The following is an 18,948-nucleotide window of genomic DNA, read 5'->3' as shown; positions in this document are numbered from 1 at the left end:
ACCCGTGTCCCCTGCATTGGCAGGCAGATTCTCAACCACTGCGCCACCAGGGAAGCCCTAGACCTCAATTTCTTACACTAAATTTCAAAAATAAACTCCTGCCAAGAAGGTTAACTTCTTTTTTTTTAATTGAAGTATAGTTGATTTACAATGTTGTGTTAGTTTCAGGTGTACAGCAAACTGAGATATACTGATATAGATACATATTAGATATATATACATACACACACATATATATATTCTTTTTCAGATTCTTTTCCATTATAGGTTATTACAAGATATTAAATATAGTTCCCTGTGCTATACAGTAGGTCCTTGTTGTTTATCTATTTTATATATAGTAGTATGCACCTGTTAACCCCAAATTCTCAATTTATCCCTCTCCCCACCTTTCCCTTTCGGTAATCATAAGTATGTTCTCTATGTCTGTGAGTCTCAAGAAGGTTGATTTCTTATATCTTTAAGAATATGTAAAATTCTCTCTCTCTTCTCTCTCTCTCTCTCTCTCTCTCTCTCTCTCTCTCACACACACACACACACACACACACACACACACACACACACTCTTTCTGTAACCTAGAAGTGATTTAAAAACAATGTGCTCTCCTATTTAGAAAAGTTGCTAAATTTAGATCTAGCTTCTTGTATGGGATTCATTGCTAAGTAATTCTGTGACCTTGCAAATTCTTACCCTTGGTTTCTCAGTGACAAACGGAGTTAACAATGACGGCACCATCCCTACTTATTAGAATTTTTATACAGATTAATAATAAATACAAATATTTACTCATGTCAGTTTCAAAGCACTTCCACTTATACTGCCAAATGTAATTTTTAGTATATGACAAGTCTCACAAATAAGGAAAATAAATACTCAGAAAAATTAAAATGACCTGACCGAATTACAGTAAGAGTAAAGTAAGAAGACAGGCAAGAAACATTGTTTATAGTGAAGTTATTGCTTCTTTATCAAAGGTAACTAGAACTACTGTTAATTGAATTCAGAGGAATATCAGCAAGAGTATTTATGTGTAAAGGGCAGAGCTAGGACTACAACCCAGATCTTTAGATGCCTTACTGATGCTTTTGATATCAGCATTACTTTAAGGAAGATATATAAACTTCTAATAGATTATTTACATCTTTGTCTTCAATGTAGTACTTTTGAAATGTTTGTAAGTAAGAGCCCAGTTTTATTTAAGCTAATTAAGATATGGAACAGGGGAGAGTGTTAGGTATGCGTGATTTCTCAAGGGATGTGAACAATGAGCAAGTTAACCCATCACTGTATTAAGTTTACTGATCCAATAAATGATTCTGTTAGTTGTGGGTATCTGCTTTCACAGCAGAACACCTGTTCTTATTAAGCTATACAGATCATCATACTAGCTGCAATAATATGTAGCAACACTTAGTAGACATTATAAAAAGCTGGATATGCAGAAAGACACCTGAAACATCTAGTTATTTAAAAGCTGAAAGTGGAAAAAAGCTTTGGTTCTAATGATTAAACTTATGGGTAGAGCATGAGGAATATATATTTATTTTATATGTGCAACATCCAAGTAAAGAGGAAAATGCTGCAAACTAGACCTCATGGAAAATGAGAGCTAAACAAACATGGCGTTCGTGAACACATTTAAGTAATAAGGATTTTTAAATGATTATTTCTAGTCCTCTAAATTCATGAGAAAATTATTTTAAATAAATAAATAAATTTTGTTATACTCAGGGTATTTTTGTTTTAAATACTATGAAGGATACCTAAGGATTATTAGAGAATAACAAAACAAACAAACAAACAAAAACAAAACAAACCCAGAATATTCTTTGTCTTCTAAAAACTTTATGTTTAGAATCAAGGGACTTTATTTCTCTTTACTGGGTTCATATAAAAATGGTGCCAGTTAAAGTATGCATGCCTGTGACAAAGAACAAATGAAAAAACTGACCAAATCTGGCATTACAGGCATAAGGCATTTCAAATCATTACTGTTATCTAGAAGCAAAAATTCTTGGCATTTCACCAAGTAGAATGCCAAAGCTAAAGATGTGAAAATCAAGACTCTACCCATTCCTTCATATCATATAAATTGTTTAATCAATCATGTGATGAATGAGAATTTTTTAAATTACTCAAGTGTTAATTATAAGATGAATTTCCAAATACCGTATGCTAACACATATATATGGAATCTAAAAAAAAAAAAAAAAATGGTTCTGATGAACCTAGGGGCAGAACAGGAATAATGACGCAGATGTAGAGAACGGACTTGAGGACACGGGGAGGGGGAAGGGTAAGCTGGGACAAAGTGAGAGAGTGGAATGGACATATATACACTACCAAATGTAAAACCGATAGCTAGTGGGAAGCAGCCGCATAGCACAGGGAGATCAGCTCGGTGCTTTGTGACCACCTAGAGGGGTGGGATAGGGAGGGTGGGAAGGTGACGCAAGAGGGAGGAGATACGGGGATATATGTATATGTATAACTGATTCACTTTGTTATACAGCAGAAACTAACACTCCATTGTAAAGCAATTATACTCCAATAAAGATGTTTTAATAATAATAATAATAATAATAATAAAGCAAAGGAAATTTAAAAAAAACAAAAACAAACAAGCTAAAAAAAAAAATAAGACGAATTTCCAAGGTTAAAAAAATAGCACAAAAAGGTTTGACATTAAAAGTAAAAGCCTCTCTCTCAGGCACCACGCTTGCATCTTCAGAATCAATCAGTGTTACCTTTTGCTGTGACTTTTTCTAGTGGCTGCCATTATAACATCAAATAATAAGTTTTGATTTATAAATTTAAGATATTATGTATTTTCTCCTTCTATAAAAGCAATATTTTTTCAAAAAACAACCTTATATTATCATCTGTTTTAGGATTGTCCTAAGCAATATCCAAGAAATTATATTTGATGTATTAATTAAATACTTTAACACACAGTTAAATAATGTATAACTTTCTCAGTTTGATTTGTGTACCATCTAGTATCATCTCACATTCCACTACTATTATGCAATCACATTTTGGAAAAAAATGACTTAATGTCTTTTCAGTTTTCTTCATTTCTGGGACATAATCAGCTACTCCATCCCACTCTTTTCATTTTCCATTTTAATAGAGGAACTCCTACAGTGATTGTGATATATACATACACATACCTACATACACATTTATACGTGTATACATACACTTACAGAGTGCCAATGATTTTTATGGACACTTAAGTGTGAAAAAAAATTCTTAAGCTGCCCTCACACTCCCTCTTGATCTCTTGCCTGGATAGAGGATTCATCTAATCACCACCTCTAGAAATTTAAAGAAATTGGCCCCTCTGCTGTCTTCTGTGTTGACACCTGCCTGATTTCTCAACTTTTTGTAGATGCTAGTTTTTTTCTCTGTGGAAGTCTTCCAAGTTTTCTCTTTACCCTTGGAAATCAGATTATTTCACCAGGATGTATCTATCAGACATTTTACTAATCTTGCTTGATCCATTGGTGGATCAAAATCTGAAGACTTACATTTTCTTATTTCTAGAGCTTGACTCCATGGTCTTGATTCATTTCTTTCTGGAACTCCTATTAGAACTCTTAGATATAATTTCCATGATTTTTAATATTTCTCTTAAAGCCCCAGAACTCCAGATAACCACACTCCCAAAATGTCTACAACTCCATGGACAAGAGTTTAGAAAGAGCTCCCTATACTGGAGTAAAATGCTCATTTTACTCCACATCACCACAGGAAGGAGTAAAGGGGGGCATCTCAGAATTGTGCACATTCCTGGGTACATTCCCACTCTTTCCTTTCTTAGCCCCTCTCGAGCCCCCAGCCTCAGAACTATACAAATTAGACCTTAAGTCACCACAAAAAATTCCAGATTCCTGAGTCATCCCTCAACAACCAGACTCCAATCCCCCAATTAGAGGGAGTGAGGGGAACCTACCACCACATCACCAACCCTCCCTTGGTCTGTGCTGTAACCTTCTACTTCATTTTTCTCCATAACACTTATTACTATCTATCACACTATACGTTTTATTTATTTGCCACTCTTACTAGAATACACGTTGCACGAGGGAAGAATTTTTGGCTACTCTGTTCACTTTTACAACTAGGACAGTCCAGAACAGTGCCTGAAACATAGTAGGTGCTCAGTTAAATAGTTGGATAATTTGCTCTACAAGCTGGGAAAATTCTGGGTCTTTCTTTTCCAGAACATCAACCAGGCCCATTTTTACCCTCAATCAGCCCAATGAAATTTGAGTATACTAATTATTGATGAAATACCCTCTCTTAAGTATTTCTCAGGAATAATAATTTTATAAGTTCTTTATATTTCCTGAATGGACTCTTTCCTGTGAGGTCAGGTGTTTTGTCTTTCACTAGTTTATTTATGTCCTTCATGTGGTGTTATTGCTAAAATGTCAAGTGAGTCTCTTCAAACCATTCATTTACAGTGAATGTCTCCATTATTTAGAATGGGTAATCAACAGAGGTTTTTCTGTATTTCTGGACAGTTCTGCTTCCCCATTAGTCCTCTTCTTTGAATGAGAGGAAGTAGGATGGCAGAGGGTCAGTGTCCAAAGTAAGGACAGCTTTACTAGGAGGGTAACAGATTTAGTAAATTTGACTCCTTTAGTGTTTTATTTGTTTCCTCCTTTAAATCACTCCGTTGTGGGAGAGAAGCATTACTTCTTCTCATTTTCTTTCGAAAGCCCTACTTTCCTCACGAGGGCCCTTCCTCGGGCAGTTCATCCCTTCATTTGGAGAATTCTTTGGCTGTAGCCTAAGCAGAAGAAAATTAAGCCTCTTCCTACCCACTGTCTTCCACTGGAGATTAGGAAAGAGTCCACTTGTCCTGTTTGTTCCTCCTGTAGTTCTGTAATTTATTACTTGATCACTACCTACAACCCACTGTTGCTTTCTGTACTTGTGGATGCTGAGCTCAGAGCTTCACTGAGGCTCCATCAGGAAGCCACCTGACAGTGGTTTCTTTAGCTCTGTTTCTGTCACCACCTTTCCATTTACTTTCTATCTTCTAGGAATTCTTCAACCTGCCAATTTATGTTACTGGTGGTCTTTCCCATTTTCTTGAACTACTACACTTTTTTTTCATGAGTACTTTTTATTATTGTTTTTATTTATTCATTTATTTTTTTTATGACTTAATTTACGATGTTTTTTTTTAATTAATTAATTAATTCATTTATTTTTGGCTGTGTTGGGTCTTCGTTTCTGTGCGAGGGCTTTCTCTAGTTGTGGCAAGTGGGGGCCACTCTTCATCGCGGTGCGCGGGCCTCTCACTATCGCGGCCTCTCTTGTTGCGGAGCACAGGCCCCAGATGCGCAGGCTCAGTAGTTGTGGCTCACGGGCCCAGTTGCTCCGCGGCATGTGGGATCTTCCCAGACCAGGGCTCAAACCCGTGTCCCCTGCATTGGCAGGCAGATTCTCAACCACTGCGCCACCAGGGAAGCCCTCATTTATTTTTTTAACTGAGGTATACAGAACTACTATACTTTCAATCTTTTAAAACTGGGACCTCTAGAGAGGAGGTGAACGCATATGTGCTCAGTCCTCCTTTTTAAAAAGAACCGTGTTGCTGTCTCTGCTTAGAATCTGGGGTGACAAATCACCTTTGTGCTAAAACAGCAAGCAACTAAAAAGAGAATATTCCTTTTTCTAAAAGTTCTTTCTGCTACTCCATCATCAGGAATGTCTTACTGGCTTTCTTTCGCCACAGGTTCCAGCCTCCTGACATTTGGCATATCTCTACTCTTTTCTTAACAGAATTTTCCCCCCCAGTTTCTCCTACTAGGAGTGGCAGGCTGATCCACCTAAAAGAGGTGGCCAGTTAAGTCATTTTGCCAACCTGAAAAATTTCAGTCATTTTTTTGTTTGTTCTTTAATAAGTTGAGAGAGTGTATATGGAAGTCTAAGTGTGTTTGTTTTTTATTTTTATTTTTTAGCTCCTGAGAGATGGCCATGTTTTTGTTAAATAAAACATCTAGTTTCAGCCAAGATTAATATATGGGTCATCATGATCGAAATAATATGAGCAAAAAAAAAAAAAAAAAAACCACCCACCTAAATCCACTTTCATCATTAACATTTGGTTCATTATTAACAGTCTAAAAAATGACAAGTCATTTCATATATTACAAAATTTCCTAAGAACCAGGAGAATTATCACACATTAGGAATAAGTCTTTAAATCTCTCCTTAAACCTACCTGGGTCCCAGCCTAGACATCAAAAGAGATAAAGTAAATCAACAACAACAAGAAACAATGTAGTTACTAATTGTAAAGCAAATGTTCAGTTTCTGGGTCAGAAAGCAAACCCAAAGAGAGAAACTGTGTTGCTGAGATTAACTCCATTAATGGACTAGCAAGAAGAGATACAGCTATAAACTCCTCTTAGCAAGAAGAGATACAGCTATAAAGGCTAGGCTTGGAGCCAGTGGATTCTTAAGGTTTATCTGAACAGCACACATCCTGACAACTACCAGAGAGGACAGTTAATTTAAACGTCATCCCCTTCACACAAATATTTGGGTTATCTAAGGTATGGGTGTGTTTGCGTGTATGTGTATGTGTACGTGTGTGTATATGTGTGTCAGGTGGGCAGAGGTGGGAGAGAGCTGGCAAATTTAGTTAAGGAAGTAAAATTCCCCTTTCCTAAAGCTTGTGTCTGGGTGTTGATACCTCTCCAGTCCTTCTCCTCAGACCTAGTAGTCATTTAAGAGCCAGGATGTTCAAAGCAAATATAGTCATAATTCTGCTTTGGTAACAAAAATATATCAGAGAAATTCTCCTCCTGGTCTTTTCAAGGAGTGATACAAGAGACCAGGATTTTATTTTTATTTTTATTTTATTTTTACCCAATAGGCTGTAAAAGTAATAATATAGAGAATAACTTGCATATAAACTCAAACTTGAAAATAATAAATTCATGTAAATTAAAGTAGTATAGAATGTCTAGTCTCTGGCGCTGTCCTGCATGGTAAAACCGTTTACTCAATCTTGAGTATTTTTGGACAATTTGACCCATACGATTACATTTTTCCTTATAGGGAAAAAAATGAGAATTAAAATGAAATGTTACAATTAGTACTGTAGATCAAATGGCTCTTGATTGCTATCTCAGAACCCAACAACTTATGATATTGTATCTATGCAGAAAACAATTTGAGAGTAAACTGTCAAAGTCAACTCTGTTTAAAATATTAAGATTATCTATGACATATACTACAACTTCAAAAGAACTTCATATATTGAAAAATACCTTCTCATACAAATGTTCAGCTAATCCTCCTAAAAACCCAATGTGTCTAACAGAGAACATGTTATTTCCATTGTTTATATGGTATCACTGTTACAGAAAGTGTAAATGACTTGCCCAGAATGACTTGGGCAGAAACACATCTTTATCAGAATTTATATATACATATATACACACCCACACACACACACATATATATATATATACACACACAATATGGAATATTACTCAGCTGTAAGAAAGAATGAAATTTTGCCATTTGCAACAACATGGATGGACTTGGAGGGCACTATGCTAAGTGAAATAAGTCAGACAGAAAAAGGCAAATACTGTATGATATCACTTATACATGGCATCTAAAAAATACAAGAAACTAGGGGTTATAACAAAAAAGCAGCAGACACACAGATGTAGAGAACAAACTAGTGGTTACCATTGGGGAGAAAAATGGGGAAAGGGGCAGCATGGGGGTAAGGGATTAAGAGGTACAAAACTATTATGTATAAAATATGCCACAAGGATATATTGTACAACATGGGGAATATAGCAAATATTTTATAATAACTATAAATGGAATATAACCTTTAAAAATTGTGAATCACTATTGTACACTTGTAACTTATATAATTTTATACTTCAACTATACTTCAATAAAAAAATTAAAAGATAAGAAAAGGATGTGGAAAAAAAAGTTTAAGATATGAAAAAAAGCTACAAATACATAAACCAACTATTTATAATCTGATTTCCTCCATAACTTAAATGTTCTTATTAATTGCAATTTTATCATTAAAGTATGGCTTATCTAAAAAGTTAAAGTACTCGGTATGACTTTTGGTGAAAAGGGTAAAAGATACTTTAGCAAAAAAACAGAGGTTGACATATTTTAAATGGACATCATTTTCAACTTTCATCACAGTAAGTATCCAAACTAACGTAACAGCTACCAATAATTATCACTGTTGTTTTTATCAGACCATAGATTTCATGTATAACAAGGGTACCCAAGTCTCCTCTCTCGCGGATATTTGTATGACATAATCCTTCACTGCCTGCTGCCTTCATTCCTTCTTGTGCATTATGTGCACATAATGCACACACAGCCCACTGACAGCTGTTCTCTAGATGGACTCAATGGTTTCTGTGCCTTCTCATCGGGTAGGGGCTACTGCATTTCTTTTAAAAATGTATTCTTTCAAACCCTAAGCCCTTTTATTCTCACTTATTTTATATTATTATACCATCTTCACTGTATTATTTCTTAACTCCAGAGTCTAAGTTCTGCAGTTTTGTTTTCTGTCCCTTCCCCCTGAACGTCCCCAAATCTCTACCTATTAAAATGCTATTTTATTCAGGGCCTTTAAGCACTGAGTTGACATTAACTGACCTGTTGAGAATAACTTTTCTATCCTAAGTCAGAGTAAACAACCTTGAACTCATTTGTGTCACAACTGGCCTCTTCATGATTCAGTCTGCCAGGAAGGCTTACCCAAAGACCTGGAGTTATAAACTGTGATCCTTCTAAGAAGATACCCATAAAGTTGAACCTGTTCTAATGACTTCATTCTTTGAAGTGACTTAGGCTGTTATGAATGACTCTCAGCTAATGAGGGAAGCATGCTCTCACAGTGTATAGCAAAATCACTGGCAGGAAAAGGGGATGTGCAGTTTGAAAGAATGTACTCAATTTCATATCGAAATTGTATTTAGAATCTGAAAACATTGTCCACTTTTTTTCACAGCATAAATAGGATCCCATTTAAGAATACCATATCAAGAGTATCATGGTAGGTAGGAACATGAATTTAAAAGTTAATGTAAAAATTAATATAATGTAATAATACTGTGGATTTTACCCATAGAATGCAATGAGTAAAAGCTCAGCATCTATCAATCAATTCATACTTCCTTCATGTGCCAAATTTATCAGAAATTGTAGCAATATTTTGGAGAAATATTATTGGAGAAAATGTTGAAAAACTCTAATTTACATTCGGCAGAGAAGAAAGAGAGGAAAGTAGGAAGGAAGGAGGGAAAGAAGAAAAGAACCAGAGAAAAACAGTGCCATCCTATCTTAACAGCAATAAACTAAGCACCATTTGTGGAAGATGATGATATGGTTTAAGAGCATGAACATAACGAAAAAATGCACTTACCTCGGTTAAGTGAGGATTGGGGTTAAAACCACAGAGGCTACAAACAGTGGTTTGACACTCAGTGCATGTGTTAAAATTGGCCTTTTCTGGAACGTGCAACAGAAGTTCAGTGGTACTGCAAAGAGGACAGATGGTTTTTGGGAGGCCTTGTACTGGAGTCTGTGCTGCAGATGGAAAAGTTTGTGGCTGCAGAGGTTTCCCTGTTTGGCTTACTGGTTTTGTAGATTGTTGAGGAGGGGGCTTTGCTGGGCCAGGCTCCTGAGGAGGGGGCTTTGCTGGGCCAGGCTGCTGAGGAGGGGGCTTTGCTGGGCCAGGCTGCTGAGGAGGGGGCTTTGCTGGGCCAGGCTGCTGAGGAGGGGGCTTTGCTGGGCCAGGCTGAGGAGGGGGCTTTGCTGGGCCAGGCTGCTGAGGAGGGGGCTTTGCTGGGCCAGGCTGCTGAGGAGGGGGCTTTGCTGGGCCAGGCTGCTGAGGAGGGGGCTTCGCTGGGCCAGGCTGTTGAGCTGGAGTCTTGCCTGGCCCAGGCTGCTGGACCTGAGGCTTCGCTGGCCCAACCTGCTGAGCTGCAGTCTTTGCAGGCCCAGGTGGCTGAGCTGGAGACTGTGGCCCAGGTTGGTGAGCCGGGGATTTCGCTGTCCCCAGCTGTTGGGCCGTGGGCTTTGCTGGCCCAGGTGGCTGAGCTGGAGACTTTGGCCCAGGAGGCTGAGCTGCAGGCTTTGTTGTTCCTGGTGGCTGGGCCGGGGACTTTGGGGTCCCTGGCTGTTGAGCTAGGGCCTTCGTTGGCCCTGGTTGCTGAGCTGAGGGCTTTGCAGGCCCAGGCTGTGGTGTGGAAGGTTTTCCAGGTCCAGGCTGCTGGGCTGGAGGCTTTCCAGGACTTACTTGGTGAACAGGTGGCTTGGATGGGCTTTGCAGTAAGGGTTTAACTGACTCTCCCCTTACTGTATCTGTCTGTTTAGTCTGAGGCCTGGCTGCATCTCTTTGAAGTGGCAATTTTGCCTGGTCTGTCTGAGGAGCCTGGGTGAGGCCCTGAGTTGGCTTTCCTGTTTCTGGAGGTTGTGATTTAATTTTTTCTGGCTGCTGAGGAGATACTGATTTGGGAGAACCGTCCTGCTGAAGCAGGGCCCTCACGGGTCCTGGCTGCTTAGGAACTGGCTTGGGTGACTGTTGTTGTGATGGAGGCTTTGTGGTTCCTTCAGGTTTTCCTTGTTCCTTCTGAGATATTTTTTGTTTCTTGGCAGCTTCTTCCTGGGAGGCATCAGGGTCTGATATCAAATCAAAAGGATTGAATTTATTTACAACAGAGGAGACAGCACTTAAAGGATTAACCTCTGAGAGGAAGCCAGGCATCATACTAGACTTGTGCTCTTCCTTAAAATCAGTTCTGGATTTCGATTCTTTCAAGCTAATAGTGGAAGGACTCCTTCCAGGCAATTTCTGCTCTGACCTCAGAGTGTCTGTAGTTCTACTTTTACTGAGACCAGGCTGAACTGGACGCCCAGGGTCCGGCGGTTTTCCTGGTTGCTTTGGAGACTGACTACTATCCAACTCTTGTTTCCTAGAAGAATGAAACAAAAAGAAGTGAAAACAATGGAAACTATCCCAACTCAAAATAATATTTAAAACCTATTACTTTCTTACATCTTCAAAATTATGAATGTATAAATATAACTAAAATCCATTTTTGCAGCATCCTATAAGTAATCATAAAATTTTTAATGTCTTTGTTACTTTCTTTACATGGGTACAGATTTTCAACACGGAAATGAAGAGGAAGGGGAAAAAACCCCATACTTGCTACTATAAGTAATGAACTATTAAGATATCTAGGTAGAAAGTATTTAAAATAAAAATAATTTACATTTACTTAATAGAATCTAGCCATACTTAAAACCTATTTAAACATACTAACTCAACAGATCAATGCAAAGCCATGTTCCAGTACTTTTATGCTCACAGGATGTATCCTTTTTAACCAAAAGTTATAGTCAAGGAATGTTAGCCTCCCAAATACTAGCACACCAAGAAGTGAAAATATTCATTTTTAAATGAGATTGCTGTAACTGTTTTTTGGGGGTTTTTTTACTTAATATTAGAATTTACATTAGCTACATAAGACATACAACATGACATCACGGGATCTGGTAAAGGAGGTTTTCAGGGACTCTGAAAAAGCTGATCATCTATTCAATTTTTGACAAAATATCTGTCAAAAAAGGTAATATCCATCGAATATTGTCCTTATTAAACTTTATAGAAGAATTCCTACTTTAATTAGAAAATTCTGAGAAACAATTCTTTCTTGTGGAAGGACAGTGTTATTTCATTCAATTATTTTTCCAATAGCATTCTTAATCTGAGATCTCTCAATGTAACAATATGATGCTTAAAGCATCTTGAGACATAGCCTGATGTACAAATAGCAACAATCTGGTTGTGACCCCACTTTTGAAAAGTACTGTTACTTTCCTCAGAAGAAGAAAAAACATATTGATCTCTTTACTTAATGTTTTCTACACCACTTACTATTACCATTGTTAATTAGACATTATTATTGACAATGACTTAAAAATGCAACAAGTAATTAATTTGCAAGTTTTCTTTTAACTCATAGACAAATACACAAGATGGATTTTTTTAAAATAGTTTTGGAAACATCAATTTTAAATGACTATGGCTCAATAATTAAAATACTTGTTTCTCATATACACTTTTATCAAGTACGTTAAATTTTAAACAAGCTATTCTTTACTGATAAAACTGCAACTAATAAGAGCATGCTGCATTAGAATTATGGGATAAATCAAATTATAAGTATTCTGTTTGATATATGTAACATTAATTTTGGAAAAGATTTCTTTTTAATTAAAAGAAAAAGAGATAAACAGAGTGATTCAGTAGCACTTAAAATATGAGATGATCACGATAAATTTCTATAGGTTTTAATTTGTTTTAATAAAATTTACCTGCTAATGGACCAGACTATAAGTTTTTCATTTCAGGTCATCTGGTACTTATTATAAATTAAGTTTTTAAACCTCCCCTAATGATACAGAAATTTGAGTACAGATCAAGATGTAAGGCACAGTAGAAAGAAACACAGAAGTATTATTTCTAAATAGCAAAGGGTCAGAAAGAAAATAATCTATAAATGGCAATGTATGCCACAAAATGATTTTCTAATAAAAGATGAATAAACAGAATTCTTAGTTCTGGCAATTTCCTCCAGGAAAAATGGTTACGAAAACTTTAGATACTACCATGTCTCTGAAGCCTGTACTTAAATAAGGAACTAAAATTTTTATCCTAATTGATTCCAACAGCTCTAAAATATCTTTTAAAACACACTGCTACATATTTCCATTGGGGAAAATAATTTTGAATGTTTCCTTGTAGGTCTCATTACGTGCTCCCTTCCATATGAAGGCAAAAGAACCATAGTAAACAACCCCAAATAGATTATTTTCAAAAAGTTCCACTGTTTAGATAATCACATTATTCTAGAAATGTTCCATATTCAATTCATAAAGTTTACCATTCCCTTGAGGGGCAGATGCTTAGGGACTATCCTATAAGTGTTTAGGCATTTTATTAAAGAAATCTATATTTAAACGAGTACCCAAAAAATCTATTCTTAACTAAACTGTGCTCTCTTGAAAATACTATTAAACTTAATCACTGTTTTTGTGATATTATTTCACTTAATCCAACATATGTACAAAACAAATAAATTTTGTGAATACCAAATATTTGTGATAACAATAAACACCAAAAGTTAAAGGAAGCTGCTTGCGTTAGAAATTATAACTGCATGTACTTCCTAGGAGTATTAAGTTGTATTATATTATAGAATCCCCCTGTGAGAAAATACCCATACAGCTATAAAGACTACAATTTAAACTTAGTTTTAGTTGCTATAATTATGTAAATAAACGTCAAACATGGAGATCTGGGAGTGAAAAATAGAAAGACAATCATTAAGAGAAGATACAGACTTAATACCAAACAAAAATATAAAGATGTCTTAGCTAACTATGTCTTTTGATGAATTTGTTTGGTATGACAGTTGTGTTAAAAAGAAGAATGACCAAAATGCAATGTGTCTTGTGTACTAGACTATGAATTCCTAGGGAGAGATATGTTTCACTCATCTTTTCATCACTAGAACCAAACCTGGTAACTAGTAGATGCGTATTAATGTTTGATGAATCAATGAATGAATGAATAACAGTGAGTGAACAAATGAATGAACATATCAGGCTTTTGTTTCCCTCTAGATTAATGTCTCTTGAATCCTTTTCACTTTAAATTCTTCTACAGGTCTTGTGAGATATAAATGGAAACATTCCATATCCATTTTGGCTTGCTGCTCTAGGAAGAAAAACAGTTGTGGAGGTGTCTACCCAGCAGTGGAGGTCTTAAGAAATGCTAAAGAAAATAACTGATTCAGTCAGAATTGTTACTAAATATTCTACTAATTAGAAGTGTTTTTCAGTAAAGCTCTTCTCCTATGACACATCTGTAGGTGTAAATACAATGAGTAGAAGACGTAATAAAATAGCATTTCCCTGAATTGACAATGAATCGAAAATCCAGAAGCATTTCATTTGTAAGCTCTAACTTCTAGCTTCTAACTACTCAACTCTTATACAACTTCCCTTTTCATTTTACTATTGTCATCCTCAGATTAGAATTTTTCTTTCACAGGTTAACAGGAAAAAAATGTTTTAGCAGCAAATGAGATAAACATGCATTCAAGACTAAGAATATAAAAGCAGTTGGAATACTAAAATATTTTAAAATGTAACACAACAAGCAATGACACTTGACAGTGTTAAGTCATAAAATTTTATAATAGAAATATAAGCCACTTTAGGAATGTCCGTTCATTTGTATATTGCAGAGAATACTAAGACCTAAACAGGCTAAGAAATTAATTCAAGGTTATAAAACTAGTTAGTCACAGAAATCTGGTATCCTAACTCCTGGTGGGCAGGAAGGGGAGGCAGGATTTCCAGTACATTGCACTGACTTCTCCATATGTAAAAGAGTATAGATATATCAAAATTAACTCATAACAGTGAATAATTCAACATACAACTTGTCTGCAGCCATCACTGCCAGTGCCATTCACTGCTGATATTGATATTACTACTCTTTATATGTATAGGGTTCCTTCAAATTAAAATCCAAGCAAAAATATTCCTGTCAACTTTTAATTAATCCTTACTATGGCTCTACAAGATGGGTAAGATAAGTATTACTGCCTTATTTAGAGGCAAGGAAACTGAGGCACATATGGCTGAGAAGCATATATAATTCGCTATGAGTCAGTTAAAATTAATAAGGTCTCTGTGCTCTCAACCCTTATTTCTTTAAATAAATAAATAAATAACAGTCAAAGCCCACCCTGTCTAATTCGCACCACATAATCTCCTAAAACTTGAAATGATTTGGATATACTTTCTTATATATACTTAAATTAATATGTGTCTATTTGGTTATCACATAGGGGGATAATAACTTTCCAAAATTAAAGACATTTATAGAAATCTTTCAGTAAAATATAAGCAGGTTGCCAAAATCAGACACGTTTACACATTTCAATGAAGCTTTCATCAATAACTGTTTAGGCCGCAGACTACCTACTGATAAGAATTCTACTGTAACAAAAACATCAACAGAGAGCTTTAAAAGTATGCTATCTGATACAAATACTGCACAAAACACCATACTTTCATAGGCTGAAATAATATTTTTTAGCCACCCTCTGAATACAAGTAAGAAATTTAGAAATCAAAGCTCACACTCTTCTTGGTATTTGTAACCAGCATGCTAAACCTGTTGCTTGTGCCTCTTAGGAAAAATTGCAGAAGAGTTGGCATACATTTCTAAAAGGTTAATAAAAGTATTGTACCTCATTATTACTCTAGAAAAATCTAGTATATGAACATTCAAAATTTTTTCTAAGTCAGGTTTTAAACAGTAGAGAAAATAGTACATATCATAAACTGTACTCTTAAGGGAATAGATAAGAAAGGCTTTATACCGAAGAAATAGCCCAATATATTACTAGTTTAAAAACACAGAAAAATATATTCAATATAAAAAAGCTAGTTTTTACTAGTAGTGTTGGTTCCCCTTCAAGAAAATAGGGTTTTTAACTGATATAGTTTACCCATTTAAGATTTTATGTGAAAAATATTGCCACTATCCACAAAACATTTTACATTTCTCCTGTATTAGTTACCTGACAAAATTATATGTATATACTTATATTATAGCTCCTAAGTGTTTGTATTTTATGAAGTACAGGATAAGAGCCTACACCTATATCCAGATCTTTCTTATTTCCAGTATCTCTAATGAAAACTGTTAGGTTATCATAAAGCAGGAGTGGTTTCAGGACCACGGACAGAGGAGTGTTCTGTCTCTGAACACGCTACGAGGGTGCAAAGTTAAAGGGTTTGTTTACAATAATAAAGGCAGGGCAGGCACAGTGATTATACCCTCTTGGTACCCTAATTAGAAAATAACTAATTTGTTGGGATGGAGGAACACAGAGAGCTAGAGGGGGAAATGAATACGTTAATATTATAGATTAGCTCTTAACTGCCCGTCCAAGTTGCCATTTGTTTTGTCTTTAAAAGTATGTACTGAAAACTAATTTGAAGGTAACACAAACTCACATGTTCTTCCGTAAACTGTAAGACGCTTTTCCATATAAAAGAGCGGTGGTTTAAAAAATAGCATATGCTAATTCATAAATACACGTACAGCACCTGCACTGTTGTGACCAAACCATCTGTTTAATGCCACACATATTTTAGGATTTCTCACTGAATATAAAAGGTGTATTTGTTCTATACCTTCTACCTAAACAGCTCCTGTTCTCCTCTGGGGGGTAGGGTGGGAAGAAAAGACAAATCACCTCCAGGGGAATTAAAGGTATTGTTACAGAAATATTTAGACATCATTCACAGAGAAAAAGACCCCGAAATGACTGAGGAGGTTTAAACAGAACAGGTAAACACCCAGCTCTCTCCATTTCCTGACACGTCCGTTTTGTATTAATGGAAGACTTCCAGATTAGTAAAACACCGGAGGGCGTCTCTCCACGCCACCCTAGACAGAAAAGGTTCCAAAAGGCCAGAAATCACAACCTAAAATCACAGTTCCAAGAATGCAACCCTTGACTATCCCACCAGAAACTCTATAATGCATCATTTTTATCCTGCCCAACAGAAAGCTTATGTTCTCTTTACCACCACCCCATTAGGGAGAATAAAATGAACGGAGGCGACATATATGTACTGCCGTGCTGGCACATATGTGCACGGGAAGCTGTACATATATGCCCGGACATATACATCATGCTGTGCGTGCCTGTGCATAGAAGGAGGCTCCGCAGAGGCCGGAGGAATGCTTCCCTTGGGCAGCCCCTGCGCCCTTGACATGACAGCAGCGATCTGTCTCCTCTCCTCTTCGCTCAGCTGGCTCAGATCCGCCTCCATGCCGGCCGGAGTCACGGTGTGCAAGGGGCTCCCCGCCCCGCCAGCCCCTCCTCCGGCCGCCGCTGCTGCCGCTGCCGCCAGCCCTTCGGGGAGCCCTTCCCCTTCCAAGCTCGCCTCGTTGCCCATGGCTTAGGGAAACTCAGGGCCACCGCGCTCCCTCCTTGCGCTGCCTCCCCGCCGGGAAGCCCGTGGCCGGAGGAGCAACCGGAGACGGGGTCCACCGCAGGGCGTGCAGGCGGCGAAGTCCCTGAACACCAGGCGGAGATTAGTCCCTCTTGCAGGTGATGACCGAGGCCAGTGCCTCCTCCATGTTGGACAACGCCAGCCAACCTTTGCAGAAGACAACTCCCGACGCCGCCTCAGCGCCCCAAGCCGGGGAAAAGCAGATCTGAGCGGTGCCAGCCGGGTGCCGTCTGCCCCTCCCACCGTGCCCCGCCTCCTCGCCGGCGCCCTCGCAGTGCAGTGCGCATGCCCTTCTTGGAACAGGTGATGCCTGCGCCCGCACCCATTCCGCTCGGCGTCGCTCTGTATCCTTCCTCACTCTTAGCACCGACTTAAAGGAGCCCAGCGAGAGCACAGCTAAAAAGCAGAACGAAACAGCCGACGTTTCTTTCAGGCATATTTCAGGGTGCCTCAACCCGAGTTTTAGCGGACTACATTCAAGGGGACCGGAAGGGGGTTTGAGGGGAGGTGTCTGTTTCCATTCCATCTTTGACTCATGGGATTTGTAGTTTTTTTTCTTTTCCTTTTTTTTTTAAGGGAGAATTTTTAAAGATTCTAGGAATATTTTCAGGTAACTGGAGATTAACAGAGAAGCCTGATACCTTTGGGACAAATTTCCCCAAAGGAGATAAAACTGGCCGTTTTCATTTACAATTTTGCCAGAACAGCTATTTTAGAATCTTAGATACAGTATAAGTAAGAAGGTAAGGTTTTTGAATGCTTACCGCTGTGCTGTTCCCTAAAGGGACTACGCAAAAGTAAAGATTTGGAGAAATTGCGGATAGGATACTGTAGTAAGATCCAGATTGTCGAATATTAAAATGTTACAATACTGTGAACTTTTAAGACGTGTGTTCAACCCTTTTTTGTACAACTGTGGGCCCAGAAAGAAAAATTAATTTGTGTAGTCACACAGCTGGCTAGCGGCAGAGGTATAATTAATACCCACTCTTTCAGACCCACCCACCAACATATACTCTTTTCTTGCTACTGCATTCTTTAGAAGGGAGTGTTTTAGTTCAGCCCTGGATCTGCAGCCCCAATTTTGCTACCCACCTTTCCTAACAAGGTGGACTTAATGTCCCAATTGTTGAAATTAAAGAAAATCAAAAGCTAACAACTGGGAACGAAAAAATAAATCAAACAAATGAATGAGTTGCTCAGAAAGTAAGTTTCCAAGGTTTTGTAATAATCATTATAATAGCTTGTTACTGTGCATTACACTTGTATCAAAACTAAATAATGGCACAGTTGTAACAGTCTGTACTAAATTTACTGTTTTGAAAGATGGCTAGTCGGCAGATGAACTATTATTACTGGCTGAGTTCCTAGAAAAACTTTGATTCTCTTGTAAGATGCTGAGATGTGACTTCTAAAGTCAAAACTGCAAAGAGTTATTCATTTAAATAAAGAAGAGAATGCTCACACTTCATACAAACAAATCAAGCTGAGGCAACCTGACAGTCCAGTGACCACATTATGGGGGCAAATACACTGCTGTCATACCTCCCGGAAAGGAGTTTGCTTCAAAAAAGTAGATAATTAGGTACACAATTCTGAATCATAATGCCTTCTCTGACAAAATGAGTAACTGCTTCATGGCTCAGGCTACCCTCGGAGTAAGTAACACTCGAGATGAAGGTGAGGAAGGAGATGATTCACATGCTGGCTATTTTCTAATAATATGCTCAAGTTTTGTGAGAATAAAATATATTGATGTACTCAGATTCACAAACCACAAGCTTAAAAAACTGGTAAGATAAATA

The 18,948-nt window shown here is 37.4% G+C and overlaps 1 protein-coding gene across 1 annotated transcript in view; it reads right to left on the bottom strand.

Annotated features, from left to right (window-relative positions):
- Positions 1-17,274, bottom strand: part of PCLO (piccolo presynaptic cytomatrix protein) — a 382,545-nt gene extending 365,271 nt beyond the window's left edge. Inside the window, exons 1-2 of the mRNA XM_057550295.1 lie at positions 16,833-17,274; positions 9,453-11,004 (exon numbers count right to left, since the gene is read on the bottom strand). Coding sequence (XP_057406278.1) covers positions 9,453-11,004; positions 16,833-17,086 — 1,806 coding nt within the window. The 5' untranslated portion in view covers positions 17,087-17,274. The remainder of the gene's footprint in view (positions 1-9,452; positions 11,005-16,832) is intronic.
- Positions 17,275-18,948: the final 1,674 nt, after the last annotated feature.

Source organism: Balaenoptera acutorostrata, chromosome 7 (assembly GCF_949987535.1).
Source record: "Balaenoptera acutorostrata chromosome 7, mBalAcu1.1, whole genome shotgun sequence".
NCBI classification, from domain to species: Eukaryota; Metazoa; Chordata; class Mammalia; order Artiodactyla; family Balaenopteridae; genus Balaenoptera; species Balaenoptera acutorostrata.
Note: the sequence above shows the minus strand (reverse complement) of the source record. Positions and strands in the feature narration are given on the sequence as shown.